This window comes from Lepus europaeus, chromosome 17 (genome assembly GCF_033115175.1).
Source record: "Lepus europaeus isolate LE1 chromosome 17, mLepTim1.pri, whole genome shotgun sequence".
NCBI classification, from domain to species: domain Eukaryota; kingdom Metazoa; phylum Chordata; class Mammalia; order Lagomorpha; family Leporidae; genus Lepus; species Lepus europaeus.
This window is the reverse complement of record NC_084843.1, coordinates 879,671-894,279: the sequence shown is the minus strand read 5'-3', so window position 1 is coordinate 894,279 and position 14,609 is coordinate 879,671. Positions and strand designations below refer to the sequence as shown.

Sequence of the window (14,609 nt, the reverse complement as noted above, 5' to 3'; positions counted from 1 at the left end):
GGCAGGGGATAAGCACGCTGCCGTGATGGACTGGCCGGGTGTGCATAGCTATGTCACTGTGCTACGGTGTCACTGTAGCGTGTGCAGCACAAGGCCAAGAGGAAGTGGCTACACAGGTGTCACCCCACTGGTCAGCACCACCCCTCCCCTCCCACCAGCACCTCTGCCTCCATGCAGCGGGATGAAGCCCACTCCGGATCCAGATGGAGCTACCTCTCAGAGCCCTCCTGTCAGCCTCCTTGTGGGGGAGCAGCCACTCCCACCGGGTTCCTGGGCTCCTGCGAGGACCAGGCAGGACCAGCAGCCGGTGTCACCAGGGGGCCGTGGGCACCACTTGCCCTGACTCTTCCGAAGCATCGTGGGTTCACCGGTCCTGGTGGGGATGGGCCTGCTCAGCGCCACTCGGCTGGGACAGTGTGGAGCCGGACGTCACATGGCCCAGCTGGGCCAGTGAGCACACTGGGGCAGTCTTTAGGGACAGTGAGGTTTCTGCCACTACCACCTGTTGACCTCTCTCTTGGTGGCCCTGGGCCCTGGCATGGCTCTGCGGAGGTGGGGGATGCGAAGGGAATGTCCACTGCCCAGCCTTTGCTCTGTCTTAGGAGAGGGAGAGGAAGTCGCCGGCCATCACCTTCCACCACACGCCCTTTGTGGATGGGAAGAGCCCCCTGCAGGTGTACTGTGAGGCCGAAGGCGTGACGGTAAAGCCCTGTCCCTGCCCCACCCCGCCCCGCCTGCCCCGCCCCCTGTGGCTCACCGCCTGCCTGTCCCTTTGCCTCCCAGGACATCGTGGTCCCGGAGCTGATGAAGAAGCTGGACATCCTGGGGGATAACGCCGTAAGTGTATGTTGCTCTCCTGACTTGTGCATGCCTCTCATGCCGCCCCTGCCCCAGCCCCCTGGGGCCCAGCGCCCCTGTGAGCCCCTCTGCAGTGCGCCACAGGACCCTCCCATGGCCCACTCTCTGCTTGGAGTGGGCCCCACGTTTGGCAGAGACCTGCTGCTGTCTTACTGCTCGAGTGCCCGGCAGGGCCTCTGCAGTGCCCACCTGGCCCTCCAGCCTGCGACCCCTGGACGCGTGCTCTCTGTCTGAACCCCTGTCAGTCTGTCAGCTCCTCCACACCCTCGGTGGGGAGGGGGCTGCTGTGTATGGCTCCCTGAGGGCTCCCACTCCCTTGGTTTTGGGGAAGAAGCAGAGTCCCCAGACAACCACTGAATCAGAGTTCCAATTTCTGTGAAAAATGCCTCAAAAGAAAATGAATTGCCAAGTGGGTGAAATAACTTCCCTTCATTCCCAAGTCCTTCCATTCTGTCTCTGTCTGCCATCCAGCTATCCTCCATCCATCCATCCCCCATCCAGATACCCATCCACCCAGCTGCTCATTCTCCATCCATCATGCATCTGTGTCCTCTGTCCATTCCTCCACTCGCCTATCCATCAGTCTGTCCATGTGTTCTCCATCCAGCCATGTGTCCACCATGCGTCCTCTGTCCATCCACCTTTCCATCTTCATCTGTCATTGTCATCCTCCATCCTTCCACCCTCCCTTCCTCTGCCCATCCCTCCATCCTTGCACCCATCCTCTGTCCATCCATCATCCACTTACCGAACTCTCCACCCATCCACCCCCCCACCCATCCACCCATCTCTCCACCCACCCATTCACCCATCTCTCCACCCACCCATCTATCATCCACTTACCCAACTCTCCACCCACCCACCCACCCACCCATCTCTCCACCCACGCGTGCACCCATCCCTCCATCCTTGCACCCATCCTCTGTCCATCCATCATCCGCTTACCCAACTCTCCCCCCATCCACCCACCCACCCATCCACCCATCCACCCACCCACCCATCCACCCATCTCTCCACCCACCCATCCATCCACCCACCCACCCATCCATCCACCCATCCACCCACCCACCCATCCACCCACCCACCCACCCATCCACCCATCTCTCCACCCACCCACCCACCTATCTCTCCACCCATGCATGCACCCATCTCTCCATCCGTGCATCCACCCATCATGCCTCCTCTGTCCTCCACCCACCCACCCACCCTCATCTGTCGCCCACTCATGCGTTACCCACCCATATATCATCTTTCATGCAGCCACCTGTCCATCCTCCATCCAGTTGCCCGCACTTGACCTCTTCTGTGCCCTCAGCACAGGGTCTTGTGTTGACAGGAGCCACTTCCTCACTTGCCTGCTCCTCACCTAGGGATCTGTAGGAGCAGAGCAGAGCAAGGCTTCCAGCAGGGGAGCTCTTCTGTCTGCCCCGCACTCACCTAGTGGCTTCTTCTGGCCACAGGTGGCAGAAGCACCCCCCAGCAAGGATGCTGGTGGTGACATAGGCAGCAGCAGCCCTAGACACAGCCCCATCACAGGCTCTTGAGAACCATATTGGGCAGCCCCCAGATTCACAGCTTGAGAGACACATTCCAGAAGGCACTGCCTAGGCCACAGAGCCAATGTAGTGGCAGAGTCAGGGTAAGCCCAGCTCTGCTCAGTCCTCATGTAGGGCTCCTCCCAGCCCCGTGGTTGCCATCCCCAACAAGATGGGGCTCGAATACAATGCCATCCACTTTGGGGGTGCACTTGTCCCGTGGGTAGTCTGCCTCTGTGTGTGTAGTCGTTGGTCATCAGCTCTCAGAGTAGGAGACCTCATGCTGACTTTGAGGGCTCATGGACAGCAAGAGATGGCCACTCTCAGGGAGCCACTGTCTGGGGAGAGAATCGCACATGCAGGGTTTTCTGAGTGGCCCGGTCCTGACCCAGGGAGGCTCTAGGGGCAGTGGGACTTCCTCTGCAGCAGTGGGCCCAGGCAGGCCCCTCCCTGCTGCAGCCTCTGCTCCTCATGCCCTCTCCTGCTCCGGGCTGTCCCGTGAGTTGGGGCCGGGCAGGCCTAGGCCTGGTGCAGGTGGCAGCCAGGGCTCAGCATATGAGGTGCCTGCATTGCCCAGGGATGCTCACTGGGCTCCAGAGGGACGCCCTGCCAGGCAGGACACCAGTGGGCCCTTGAGATGAAGCGTGAATGAACATGCAGAGGAAGACAAAACTGCCAGGGACCGGCGCCGTTCCACAGCCAGGAGTGCTGCCTCTCCTCCCTGCGCTGTGTCTGCAGAGGCCTGGCTTCAAACAGGGCTGGGGGCGGGGGAGACAGGAAGTGCTGGTTACTGGGTGTGGCCCCCACCCGTTAGGTGGCCTAGCTGCTGACGGACCATCCTGAAGAAGATGAAATGAACAGAGCCCCAGAGAGAGCAAGTGAAGGGGGTGGGAAGGGGGTTTCAGTCCAAGCATCTTGCGCCGTAGCCCCTCCCCATCATACTCACCTGCATCTGTCATTCAGCACCCACCCCGCCCTGGGGCAGCCTCTGACCTCACCCATGCTCTGCTGCTCCCTGTAGAACCTGACCAACGAGGAGCAGGTGGTTGTCATTCAAGCCAGGACAGTCCTGACCTTGGCTGAGAAGGTAACAGCAGCTGTACAGACGCTCAGGACAGGGCTGAGTGCCTTGGGTCCCCCGGCTCAGCTCGGAAGACCCCTTTCTGGGAGGAGGGGGCTGTAGGGCAGAGGGGACCCACTGAGTCCTGGCTGCCTCAGGGGATCTGGCACAGACAAGTCAAATGGTACATACATGCATCCTTGCCAGACCTTGTCAAGTCACCAACTCTGCCTCCATTTCCTCCCAGAGGGGGAAAGGGCCTGAAACCGTTAGCATTTTCTGCTTGACCCAGAGACCCACAAGACCCTCCTGGGGATCCTGCCCAGCCACCAGGGGGAGTGCCCTGGCAATTAGGGGACCAGGCCACACCTCTGCCCTTCCTGGCAGAGCCCTGCTCCCCATGCCAGTGTCCCTGCTCGCCCAGGGAAGCGCGGGTGAGTGCTCAGGCTGCATTCACGGTGCCAGCCAGCCCTGACCCCCAGCAAGGACCTCCCCCTGCCCCAGGCTGTGCCCAGGGGACCCGGAGGGGGTGGAATCAGACCCACGTGGGCCGGAGGACGAGTGGCCCCTGGTAGCACCTGCCTTCTGTTTGCCCAGTGGCTGCAGCAGATCGAGGAGACGGAGGTGGCTCTGCAGCGGAAGATGGCGGACCTGGAGCAGGAGAAGGTGGGCGGGCTTCCCCTGTGGCCCTGGAGTGTGCGCAGTGCTGTCTGGTCAGGCGCCAGAGACCGACACGGGTCCTCTTGTGTTCAGGAGCTGTTCAGCAAACAGAAGGGCTACCTGGACGAGGAGCTGGACTACAGGAAGCAGTCATTGGACCAAGCCCACAAGGTAGGGGAGAGAAGGCTGTGGAACCCCAGAGTGGGGAGGTGTGGGACAAACAGGTGAAGTTGTTCAGTGCCCAGGGGCGTGTCCAGGTGCCGGGGTGCACCGAGGCTGAGTCCTGCTGGGAGGCTGCGGGCTCGCTGTGGGGCGCTCTCTGCCTTCTCCCCATGAAGACCCCTCGCTCCTGCATGGTGGATGCTGGGGGACATGTTCCTGCCCCATCAGTAAATGCTGAACTTCAGGAGTGTGCGCCCACAGGCAGAACTCAGTGAGTGTGTGCGGTGAGGGGATAGGAAGCCGTGCTTTTGTGAGCTAACTGAGCACAGGGGGAAGTTCCTAAGTGATAGTAGGCGGAGCCCTGCGAGTCTTATCTGGGCCATGCTCTTGCCTGCCCCTCGGGAAGCCATTGCTCCCACCACAAGCCTTTGTGCTTCCTGCCGATGTCTCTGGGATTCTGTGTGGACACTTGAGTTAATCCGTTTCCTGTGGCTGTGACAGAATGCGCAGTGCTAGCTGGAAAAGGTGTAAAGAAGCAAGGACGCACACACAGGGGTTGTGGGCTGGACGGGGAGCCGGGGGGATGCAGGCTCCCTCTTTGATAGCAGCTTTCCCTGCCGGACAGGGAGCCGGGGGATGCAGGCTCCCGCTTCAGGCCCAACCGTGGTCCGGTGAGAACTGCGTTCATCCCTTCCGGTGACCAAGGCACCTCCCGTGGGCTCCACCTCTACACCACCACACTGGGCCTAGCTCCCAGGGCCTGAACCACTGCAGGATGTAGCAGCACTGGCTTCTGCCAGCTGCCTTGTACCCACTGAAATCCCTTTGTGAACACGAAAAGAAATTTTGTGCTCTGTGAGCCTTTGCATCACAGCTCTGCAAGCCGGCACTCGCGGACAGCTGGGAGGCCTCCCAGAGGGCTTCCTCTCTGGCCATCAGCCACAGCCGTTTGTTAATGTCAGCTTGCAGGCTGGATCCTTAAAGGCAGACGCCAGGCCATGTTGCCAGCGGCTCAGGCTGGCCTGAGGAGCTGTGGGGAGCAGGTGGGGCTGCTGCCCGATGCTCTGGTCTTGGCTGGCCGCCAGCCACGAGACCTGACAGAGAGACTGATTCCCACCTTCTGGGGTTGTGAGGAGGATGATCGTGTGGATGGTAGGTCACGGTGGCTTAATCAGCAGTGGCTGTGGCTGCCCAGCTTGGAGGCTGGCAGCTTGCTGTTCTTGCTGTGCCACTGTGGCTTATGAAGCCAGAGAGGCTGTGCTCCCTGGGGTGGGGGCACCTCCTGGGGACAAGTGAGACGAGGGCAGGAATGGGGAGCCGTGGTCACTGGGGCCTCCCTTGCCCACGCGACACAAGGTGTTGCAGTGACCCGTGTGACCATCCGCAGGCTGCAGCAGCTTCGTGTGTGGCAGGTACAAAGCAGCTCCAGGAGGCCCCTGCATCGTTATTGTGGGATGAGCATGGTGCGTTTCTAGCTTGAAAACCAGATTTGAGAACAGGGTTCTCCAGGTGGGAGCTGGCAGGTGCCCCTGACTCCCCACCACAGTCACCGTCCCAGCGTTCTGGTGACACAGCAATGTCTGTGTCCCACGTGCAGGAAGGTATCTCCGGAACTGCTCAGGCTTGTGGTGATGGATGGACAAGGGTCACCACCAAGACATTCAGCAGGGCACCCAGCCAGTAGTCGGGGCCCTGGCCCTTACGCCTGCGAGAAGATCTGCTTGAGCTACTTAAACACAGCGAGGCTGGCTGGGCTGAAAATGCTCATTCTCAGGTCCCAGCACAGGCTGAGAGCTCTCAGAGTGGCTGATGGTGGTCATGGTGGTGGTGATAACCTTCTGTCTGTGTGACTTCCTGGCACAGACAGGCTCCTCTGCTGGATGGCAAAGAACCCTCTAGAACAGCGATCTGCCGCTGTCAAGGCCCGCGTGCCTGCATGAGTCTCGGGCTGGGACCTGGGATCCCTGTGCAGGTGGCATTTCTGCTGCAGTGCTGGCGCTGCACGAGGCTGTGGGACAGGCCTGGCCGCTGCTCCCGCTCTTCCCCCGGGACGCCTTTTCCTGCCTATCCCTGCTGCCTTCCAGTGTTAGCCCATCACTGCTGCAGGAAGCCTTCTCTAGCCCTCTGCTGGACGCCCTGAGCAAAACACAGATGGGGCAGCCTCCCCCTGACAGGCAGGCAGGGCCGTGCCCACTGCCACCAGCTTGTCTTCCAGGCCTGTGCGATGCCTGGCAAGCAACAGGTGCGTAGCGGTGCTGCGTGGCTGAAGGAGGAAAGGCGCAGGCTGAGGTCGGTAAGGTGAGGGCTGTGAAAGCCGGAGAGGGAGGAGAGAGAAAGGCGTCGCTTCTTTCGTGTTGGTTGTTCTCTGAGTGGAAGGGGTAGTCAACAGACAACTGTTCTACGTACACAAAAAAATAAGAGGGACAAGGAGAAGTTCATCCCGTGCCCAGCATCCAGAGCAAGACCGGAATTCCGCTTTCTCCGCTGCTCTCGGGACTCCTTGAGGACAGGTACCTGTGTGCTCTCACCACCTGACAAGATTGGCTCGTCTTACACTTACTTTGAGCCTGCTCTCTGGAAGTCCTTAGAGTAGTCATCATGGAGTGCTCTGGACGTGCAAGAGGATGCCTCCCTGCACCCCCTGCTCCGCACCCCCGGGACCCCCGGTGACAGGGCACACCTCGCAGCAGCCCGTGGCGTCTTCCAGGAGATGCTGGGGTCCCCGTGACATGCGTGCTTTCCCACAGGCATCCTTAACACCTGAGCAGCAGCAACTGCACCCACAGATGCCGGTGGCTTTTTCACACCACTGTCGACGGGGAGGGCAGTCCCCAGCTGTGAGCACAGCTCACGTGGTCCTTTGTCCCAGGCTGTGGATGTTGGGTTGTGTCCCGGTGTTCGCCGTCCACAGTGCCCAGTCTTGTGTGCAGTGTGAGCGTCTCTCTCTGTGGGAAAGGTTCTTCGGCCTGGCTGAGAGGGCAGCACTGAAGCCGTCGGTAGGAAGCCTCGCTTTTGTCCCTGTGTACTCGGCACAGTTGTCCCCCAAACTCCGTGTAAGCAAACGTTGATGTGGGAGGTTTTGGAAAGCTGACTCCGAGAGGTGTCTCCTAGGAAGGTCGATGTGGAGTCCGTTGGATTGGACTGCGCCGTGTCTGTTCTCACCCTTCGTTCAGCTCACACCCTCTTCCCGCTTTGTGTTGTGTGGTCGGCCTTCTCACAGACCTGTCAGAACTCTTGGTACGCAAGGCAACAGCCTGTTGTCCGCTGTGGATATTTCTCCCAGAGTTTGACTGCTGTTTTGGGGGCCGAGCAGATTTTTGTAATATTTACAAGGTTGGTGGCCTCTAGATTTCATGATTTATAGTTCTGGAAATTTCCTTCCCAAGGTTATACCAAAAAATTTCCAATGCTTTCTGTCTGCATTACTGGGGTGAAGGTGGGGTGAGATATTAAGAGGAACTTGAGCTTCACTCAGCTCCCAGATGATGGCCGGCCTCTGACAGCATGTCTTCAACTCCCTCCCTTTCTGCTCTGATGTCACTTAAGAGCCCTCACTTGGGAGAGAGACTCCATCTCAGGCAGAATCCCTCTGGAGGTAGGAGGGTTATCCCGTGAGTGGCATGACGGAACACAGGCTGAATTGGTGAGTAGGCCCAAACTGCACACGCTGGCCCACTGCCCGTGGGTTCTAATGATCATGGACCTCACGTGGCTGGAAATTCAGCATCCATAGAACTTCCAAAAGGTCCAGTCAGAGCCACCTCAGCATTCCCAGGGGTCAGCTGTGTCACCTCCATGGAGGCTGCACCTATGCTGTCAAGCACAGCAGAGGGTCAGTGCCTCAGTCAGCCCAGCCCTACCAAAAAGGCCACTGTGGAGCAGCAAGGTAGCTCACAGGACTCCAGATGCTGTGTGATGCTTTCAGAAAAGCCTCTTCCTGTAAAGGCTGTGAGGTCTTCATGTGCTGTGAGGACACTTCCTGTGTGGAGTTGTGAGGACACTTCCTGTGTGGAGTTGTGGGGATACTTCCTGTGTGGGCTGTGAGGTCACTTCCTGTGTGGGCTGTGAGGACACTTCCTGTGTGGGCTGTGGGGACACTTCCTGTGGGGGCTGTGGGGAGACTTCCTGTGGGGGCTGTGAGGTCACTTCCTGTGTGGGCAGTGAGGACACTTCCTGTGTGGGCTGTGAGGACACTTCCTGTGTGGGCTGTGAGGACACTTCCTGTGTGGGCTGTGAGGTCACTTCCTGTGTGGAGTTGTGAGGTCACTTCCTGTGTGGGCTGTGAGGACACTTCCTGTGTGGGCTGTGAGGACACTTCCTGTGTGGAGTTGTGAGGACACTTCCTGTGTGGGCTGTGAGGACACTTCCTGTGTGGGCTGTGAGGACACTTCCTGTGTGGAGTTGTGGGGACACTTCCTGTGTGGAGTTGTGAGGACACTTCCTGTGTGGGCTGTGAGGACACTTCCTGTGTGGGCTGTGAGGACACTTCCTGTGTGGGCAGTGAGGACACTTCCTTTGTGGGCTGTGAGGACACTTCCTGTGTGGAGTTGTGAGGACACTTCCTGTGTGGGCTGTGAGGACACTTCCTGTGTGGGCTGTGAGGACACTTCCTGTGTGGAGTTGTGAGGACACTTCCTGTGTGGGCTGTGAGGACACTTCCTGTGTGGAGTTGTGAGGACACTTCCTGTGTGGGCTGTGAGGACACTTCCTGTGTGGAGTTGTGGGGACACTTCTTGTGTGGGCAGTGAGGACACTTCCTGTGTGGAGTTGTGAGGACACTTCCTGTGTGGAGTTGTGAGGACACTTCCTGTGTGGAGTTGTGGGGACACTTCCTGTGTGGAGTTGTGAGGACACTTCCTGTGTGGAGTTGTGGGGACACTTCCTGTGTGGGCTGTGAGGACACTTCTTGTGTGGGCTGTGAGGACACTTCCTGTGTGGAGTTGTGAGGACACTTCCTGTGTGGAGTTGTGAGGACACTTCCTGTGTGGAGTTGTGAGGACAATTCCTGTGTGGAGTTGTGAGTCACTTCCTGTGTGGAGTTGTGAGGTCACTTCCTGTGTGGAGTTGTGAGGACACTTCCTGTGTTGAATTATGAGGTCATTCCTGTGTGGGCTGTGAGGACACTTCCTGTGTGGGCTGTGAGGACACTTCCTGTGTGGGCTGTGAGGACACTTCCTGTGTGGAGTTGTGAGGTCACTTCCTGTGTGGGCAGTAAGGACACTTCCTGTGTGGAGTTGTGGGGACACTTCCTGTGTGGGCTGTGAGGACACTTCCTGTGTGGGCTGTGGGGACACTTCCTGTGGGGGCTGTGGGGAGACTTCCTGTGGGGGCTGTGAGGTCACTTCCTGTGTGGGCAGTGAGGACACTTCCTGTGTGGGCTGTGAGGACACTTCCTGTGTGGGCTGTGAGGACACTTCCTGTGTGGGCTGTGAGGTCACTTCCTGTGTGGAGTTGTGAGGTCACTTCCTGTGTGGGCTGTGAGGACACTTCCTGTGTGGGCTGTGAGGACACTTCCTGTGTGGAGTTGTGAGGACACTTCCTGTGTGGGCTGTGAGGACACTTCCTGTGTGGGCTGTGAGGACACTTCCTGTGTGGAGTTGTGGGGACACTTCCTGTGTGGAGTTGTGAGGACACTTCCTGTGTGGGCTGTGAGGACACTTCCTGTGTGGGCTGTGAGGACACTTCCTGTGTGGGCAGTGAGGACACTTCCTTTGTGGGCTGTGAGGACACTTCCTGTGTGGAGTTGTGAGGACACTTCCTGTGTGGGCTGTGAGGACACTTCCTGTGTGGGCTGTGAGGACACTTCCTGTGTGGAGTTGTGAGGACACTTCCTGTGTGGGCTGTGAGGACACTTCCTGTGTGGAGTTGTGAGGACACTTCCTGTGTGGGCTGTGAGGACACTTCCTGTGTGGAGTTGTGGGGACACTTCTTGTGTGGGCAGTGAGGACACTTCCTGTGTGGAGTTGTGAGGACACTTCCTGTGTGGAGTTGTGGGGACACTTCCTGTGTGGGCTGTGAGGACACTTCTTGTGTGGGCTGTGAGGACACTTCCTGTGTGGAGTTGTGAGGACACTTCCTGTGTGGAGTTGTGAGGACACTTCCTGTGTGGAGTTGTGAGGACAATTCCTGTGTGGAGTTGTGAGTCACTTCCTGTGTGGAGTTGTGAGGTCACTTCCTGTGTGGAGTTGTGAGGACACTTCCTGTGTTGAATTATGAGGTCATTCCTGTGTGGGCTGTGAGGACACTTCCTGTGTGGGCTGTGAGGACACTTCCTGTGTGGGCTGTGAGGACACTTCCTGTGTGGAGTTGTGAGGTCACTTCCTGTGTGGGCAGTAAGGACACTTCCTGTGTGGAGTTGTGGGGACACTTCCTGTGTGGGCTGTGAGGACACTTCCTGTGTGGAGTTGTGAGGACACTTCCTGTGTGGGCAGTGAGGACACTTCCTGTGTGGAGTTGTGAGGACACTTCCTGTGTGGGCAGTGAGGACACTTCCTGTGTGGAGTTGTGAGGACACTTCCTGTGTGGGCTGTGAGGACACTTCCTGTGTGGAGTTGTGAGGACACTTCCTGTGTGGGCAGTGAGGACACTTCCTGTGTGGAGTTGTGAGGACACTTCCTGTGTGGGCTGTGAGGACACTTCCTGTGTGGAGTTGTGGGGACACTTCCTGTGTGGGCAGTGAGGACACTTCCTGTGTGGAGTTGTGGGGACACTTCCTGTGTGGGCAGTGAGGACACTTCCTGTGTGGAGTTGTGAGGACACTTCCTGGGTGGCCCTGTGAGAGGCATTTTCCTAAGTGGTTCTTTGGGGGGAACTTCCTGTTTGGTGCTGTGAGGGATCTTCCTGTGTGATACTTGGGTCTTCCTCTGTGATGCTTTGGAGGGTGTTGACCTCTGTGGTGCTCCGGGGTCACTTCCTGTGTGGTGGGGGTGCCTTCCTGTGTGGCGCTATCAGGAGTGTTTTGCGTGTTGCTGTGGGGGGGCAGGTTCTGGGTGGTACTCTGAGGGGTTTTCCTATGTGATCCTGTGTCTTCCTGTGCAGTGTTGTGGGTCTTTGCTGTGTTGCTGTGTGGCCTGTGCAGGTGGAGGGGTCTCCCTGTGTGGGACTGGCTGCTCCGTTTGGTGTTATTGAGTCTTCTGTGGGGTGCTGCGGGCGGGGGGTCTCCCTGTAGTTCTTCCCACACAGAACCTGCCCTGTTTGTTGTGCCACCATTGTGTGTTTTATCCCCTGAGTCTTATATAACTCATTGCATGTTTGCTTCTGCGCTACAGCTTCCTGTCTGCTTTGAGGGCGACACGACCTAGCCCACGGCACCCACAGGGTTTTCCTACACTGGCTGCTCTGAGCTGAGCACCCGAGGTGCTGAAGGAGAAAGGCTGCTTCCTCGGGTGGCCTGGGCAGAGGCCGGGGGAGACCATGGAGTGGCCTCCTCCAGGTGGCCTTCTTTGGGGATGTCCCCAGCAGAGCAGGGGAAATATCTGCTGGCTCCCGGAGACCATTGCTAATTCCTGGTCCAGGCTCCGCTGGTGATTTTTAGAGCGTGGTCTCTTAGGTGCACCCAGTTCTTCAGCTCCTAGAAGTGACAGCTGACGTGGGAGCGTGGGAGGGTTGTGATAGCTGGGGACAGTTTGTTGTGTGCCTGTCAAGAACGATAAGATGTAAGTGTGGCCAAAAGGGCTTTTATTTTGTGGAATTTCTGCTGGCAACAGGAGTTTCAGAGTCGCTTTGCCCGTGGGAAAGGAAGCGTTCACTTCTGAAGATGCCACATTTTTGATGGGGGCAAAGGAATTCTGTAACTGAGAATTTGTTTCTCTCCAAGATTACAGTTCCCCAAAGATGGCGTTTGTAGTTCTCCAGACGGAACGGGTAGCCCCCGGGGGTTTGTAACTGCTGTGTGCCTCCTAGCAAGGGCATCGCTTCTCACCCGCCGTGGTGCTTTCTCACGCGCACAGGGGTTGTGCAGCGGAGGGGCCGCCCCTGCTCCACCCTTCCTGGTCACCCCACCCCCAGCTCCCACGCTGGCTCCACAGACTCTGGTCTTTCCCAGCCTCTGTATCCAACATCGGTCCCTGATCCGGGGGGCTTCTATGTGAGGGTCTTCTTGTAGATGGGAGTGTCTGGGGTTCCAGGGCCTTCCCCAGAAACCCACAGGAGCACTGTGGTTCCCAGCTGTGGCACACTCCACCTTGCCCTCTCCCATGGCGGCTGGCCCGGCCTCCGGTTGCTCTTCTCAGCAGCTGAGCTGAGCAGCCCTGGGTGCGGCAGGTGCATCCCGGGAGGAGGGAGGACCAGCCTGCCTCTGCTTGACCCTCAGCACATCCTGGAGCTGGAAGCCATGCTGTATGACGCCCTGCAGCAGGAGGCAGGGGCCAAAGTGGCCACGCTGCTGACGGAGGAGGAGCGCGAGAAGCTCAAGGTGGCCGTGGAGCAGTGGAAGCGCCAGGTCATGAGCGAGCTGCGTGAGCGGGATGCGCAGATCCTGCGGGAGCGCATGGAGCTGCTGCAGCTGGCACAGCAGGTGCGTGGGCTGGTGGCTTCGGGGGGCAGCCGAGAATGAGGCGGAAGGGCCAACCCAGGCTGGCTTCCTGTGGCAGAGCCATCCGACGGCCTTGCTTCCAGGGGCCATGCCCGAGGGCATTGCCCGGGGCCCACAGCTGGCCAGCAGGTGGCAGCCCCTGGTCTTCCCTGGGACCTCAGCAATGCATCAGTTGCATCCTAGTGGGAGGCGAGGACAGCCCTGCTGTGCGTGTGCCCAGCTGGCTTGCAAATGGGTTATGGACATGTTCCAAGAGCACGCCTCACGCACAAGGTTCAGGTGGACTGGGACGCAGCAGGCCCATCTGCTGGTGTCTGGCAGAGGGCTTGCTCCAGTGCTGCCCCGTGGACCCTTTTGGTCTCTGGGGCAGTGGGGGGGGGGGGGACGGCTACTGGCAGACCGCGTGCTCCCTTCAGGTGAACCATGAGCACCTTTGAGCTGCTTCCAGGGCCCAGGCGCAGGCGCAGGTGTGGCCGTCGGGAGCCTCTGGCCGTGCTTTGCCCTGGTGACTTGGGGAGGCCCTCGCTGTCCCTGCACATCGGGATTTCCTGATTCGAAGCCAAGTGGAAGGGTGGGACGGACCCCTTCCCACCCCGTGACTGCCACCCATCAATGGGGGCGAATTGTGAAGGCTTTTTCCCACTTGGCTCCTCAAATATTCTGAAAGTACTGAATATATCCTCTTTTAACCTTGCAGAGAATTAAGGAGTTAGAAGAGAGAATAGAAACTCAGAAGCGGCAAATTAAGGAGCTGGAGGAGAAGGTAACACACATAGGTTTGAAGATCTCTACTCGGGGCAGCCCCACCTGCCGACCAGGTGGAGCCAAGCAGAAGCAGGTGTCAGCCCGTGGCCCTGGGGCCTGGAGTCCCTCTCGGTGCTGACGCCCTGAGCCGTGCTGCTGTGCCTGGCACCTCCGTGCGTGCACCACCCCTGCTGGTCCAGCCTTCTCGCTGGGGGCTGCCCTCCATTCTGCTCCGTAAGGCAGTCGCCTGCAGGTCCAGAACCCCTGGGTCAGGGCCACAGGCCCAAGGCTGGGGAGGGCCGTCTGGCTGCCTCTGAGCATGTTGACAGACATGGTGCTGCCCGGTCCACATGCTGGAGTCACCGGACAGCATCCTAGTCTCCTGCGGGGTCTGGCTTACCTTAGGGCCACCCCTTCTCAGGGTTTGCACCTGCTTCAGTGATTCTGGGGTCACTGCTTGCTTGGCTCTCGTGAGTCCTGTGACAGGTGTCGGCGACGTGGCCAGCCGCCGTGGAGCTCTGAGTGAGCTGGCTGGCGGCCCCCACCCCCCTCCCTGTCTTGTCTCTCAAGGAGAGAACAGGAAGCTGATGCTTGCACAGGACACTTCTGTGGTGCACATGTCCTTGACCTTGGCCTTGGGAGGAACCAGCCACGGCTCTTGGACAATTCTCATACAACTGGTCTCTCTCCCTCCCCATGCCCACACCAGCCCTGCCCCAGTCCTCCTTGGCCATGACCGAACCCCCTCCCCCCGTCTGCTAGCCTCTTTAGTGCCCTCTGCTGGGAAAATCTATTCAGAGCGCCTCAAGGAATGAGCCCAGGAGCTGGGCACAGTTGGATTCCCAGCCGGATCCGTCTGCCCTCTGGGCACTGGTCAAGTGGGGAGGGGCCACAGCTCTTGGGCTTCAGCCTCCACATCTCCCCGAACTCCAGGGTCTTGTTTTACGTCTTCACCTGAGGGCCTTTGTTCCGAACAGAACAACTTAAGTGAGGCATCGATTGTGTTTTCACAGCCACCCTTCCTTCCATTGTGGCTCCACTGCCAGATTCTCTCCTC

General features: G+C 58.9%; 1 protein-coding gene across 1 annotated transcript in view; it reads left to right on the top strand.

Moving 5' to 3' along the window:
* The window catches only part of JAKMIP3 (Janus kinase and microtubule interacting protein 3), a 55,550-nt gene that overhangs the window by 39,869 nt on the left and 1,072 nt on the right, over positions 1-14,609 (top strand). The window contains exons 14-20 of the mRNA XM_062214034.1: positions 603-701; positions 784-837; positions 3,415-3,480; positions 4,051-4,119; positions 4,207-4,284; positions 12,587-12,790; positions 13,506-13,571. Coding sequence (XP_062070018.1) covers positions 603-701; positions 784-837; positions 3,415-3,480; positions 4,051-4,119; positions 4,207-4,284; positions 12,587-12,790; positions 13,506-13,571 — 636 coding nt within the window. The remainder of the gene's footprint in view (positions 1-602; positions 702-783; positions 838-3,414; positions 3,481-4,050; positions 4,120-4,206; positions 4,285-12,586; positions 12,791-13,505; positions 13,572-14,609) is intronic.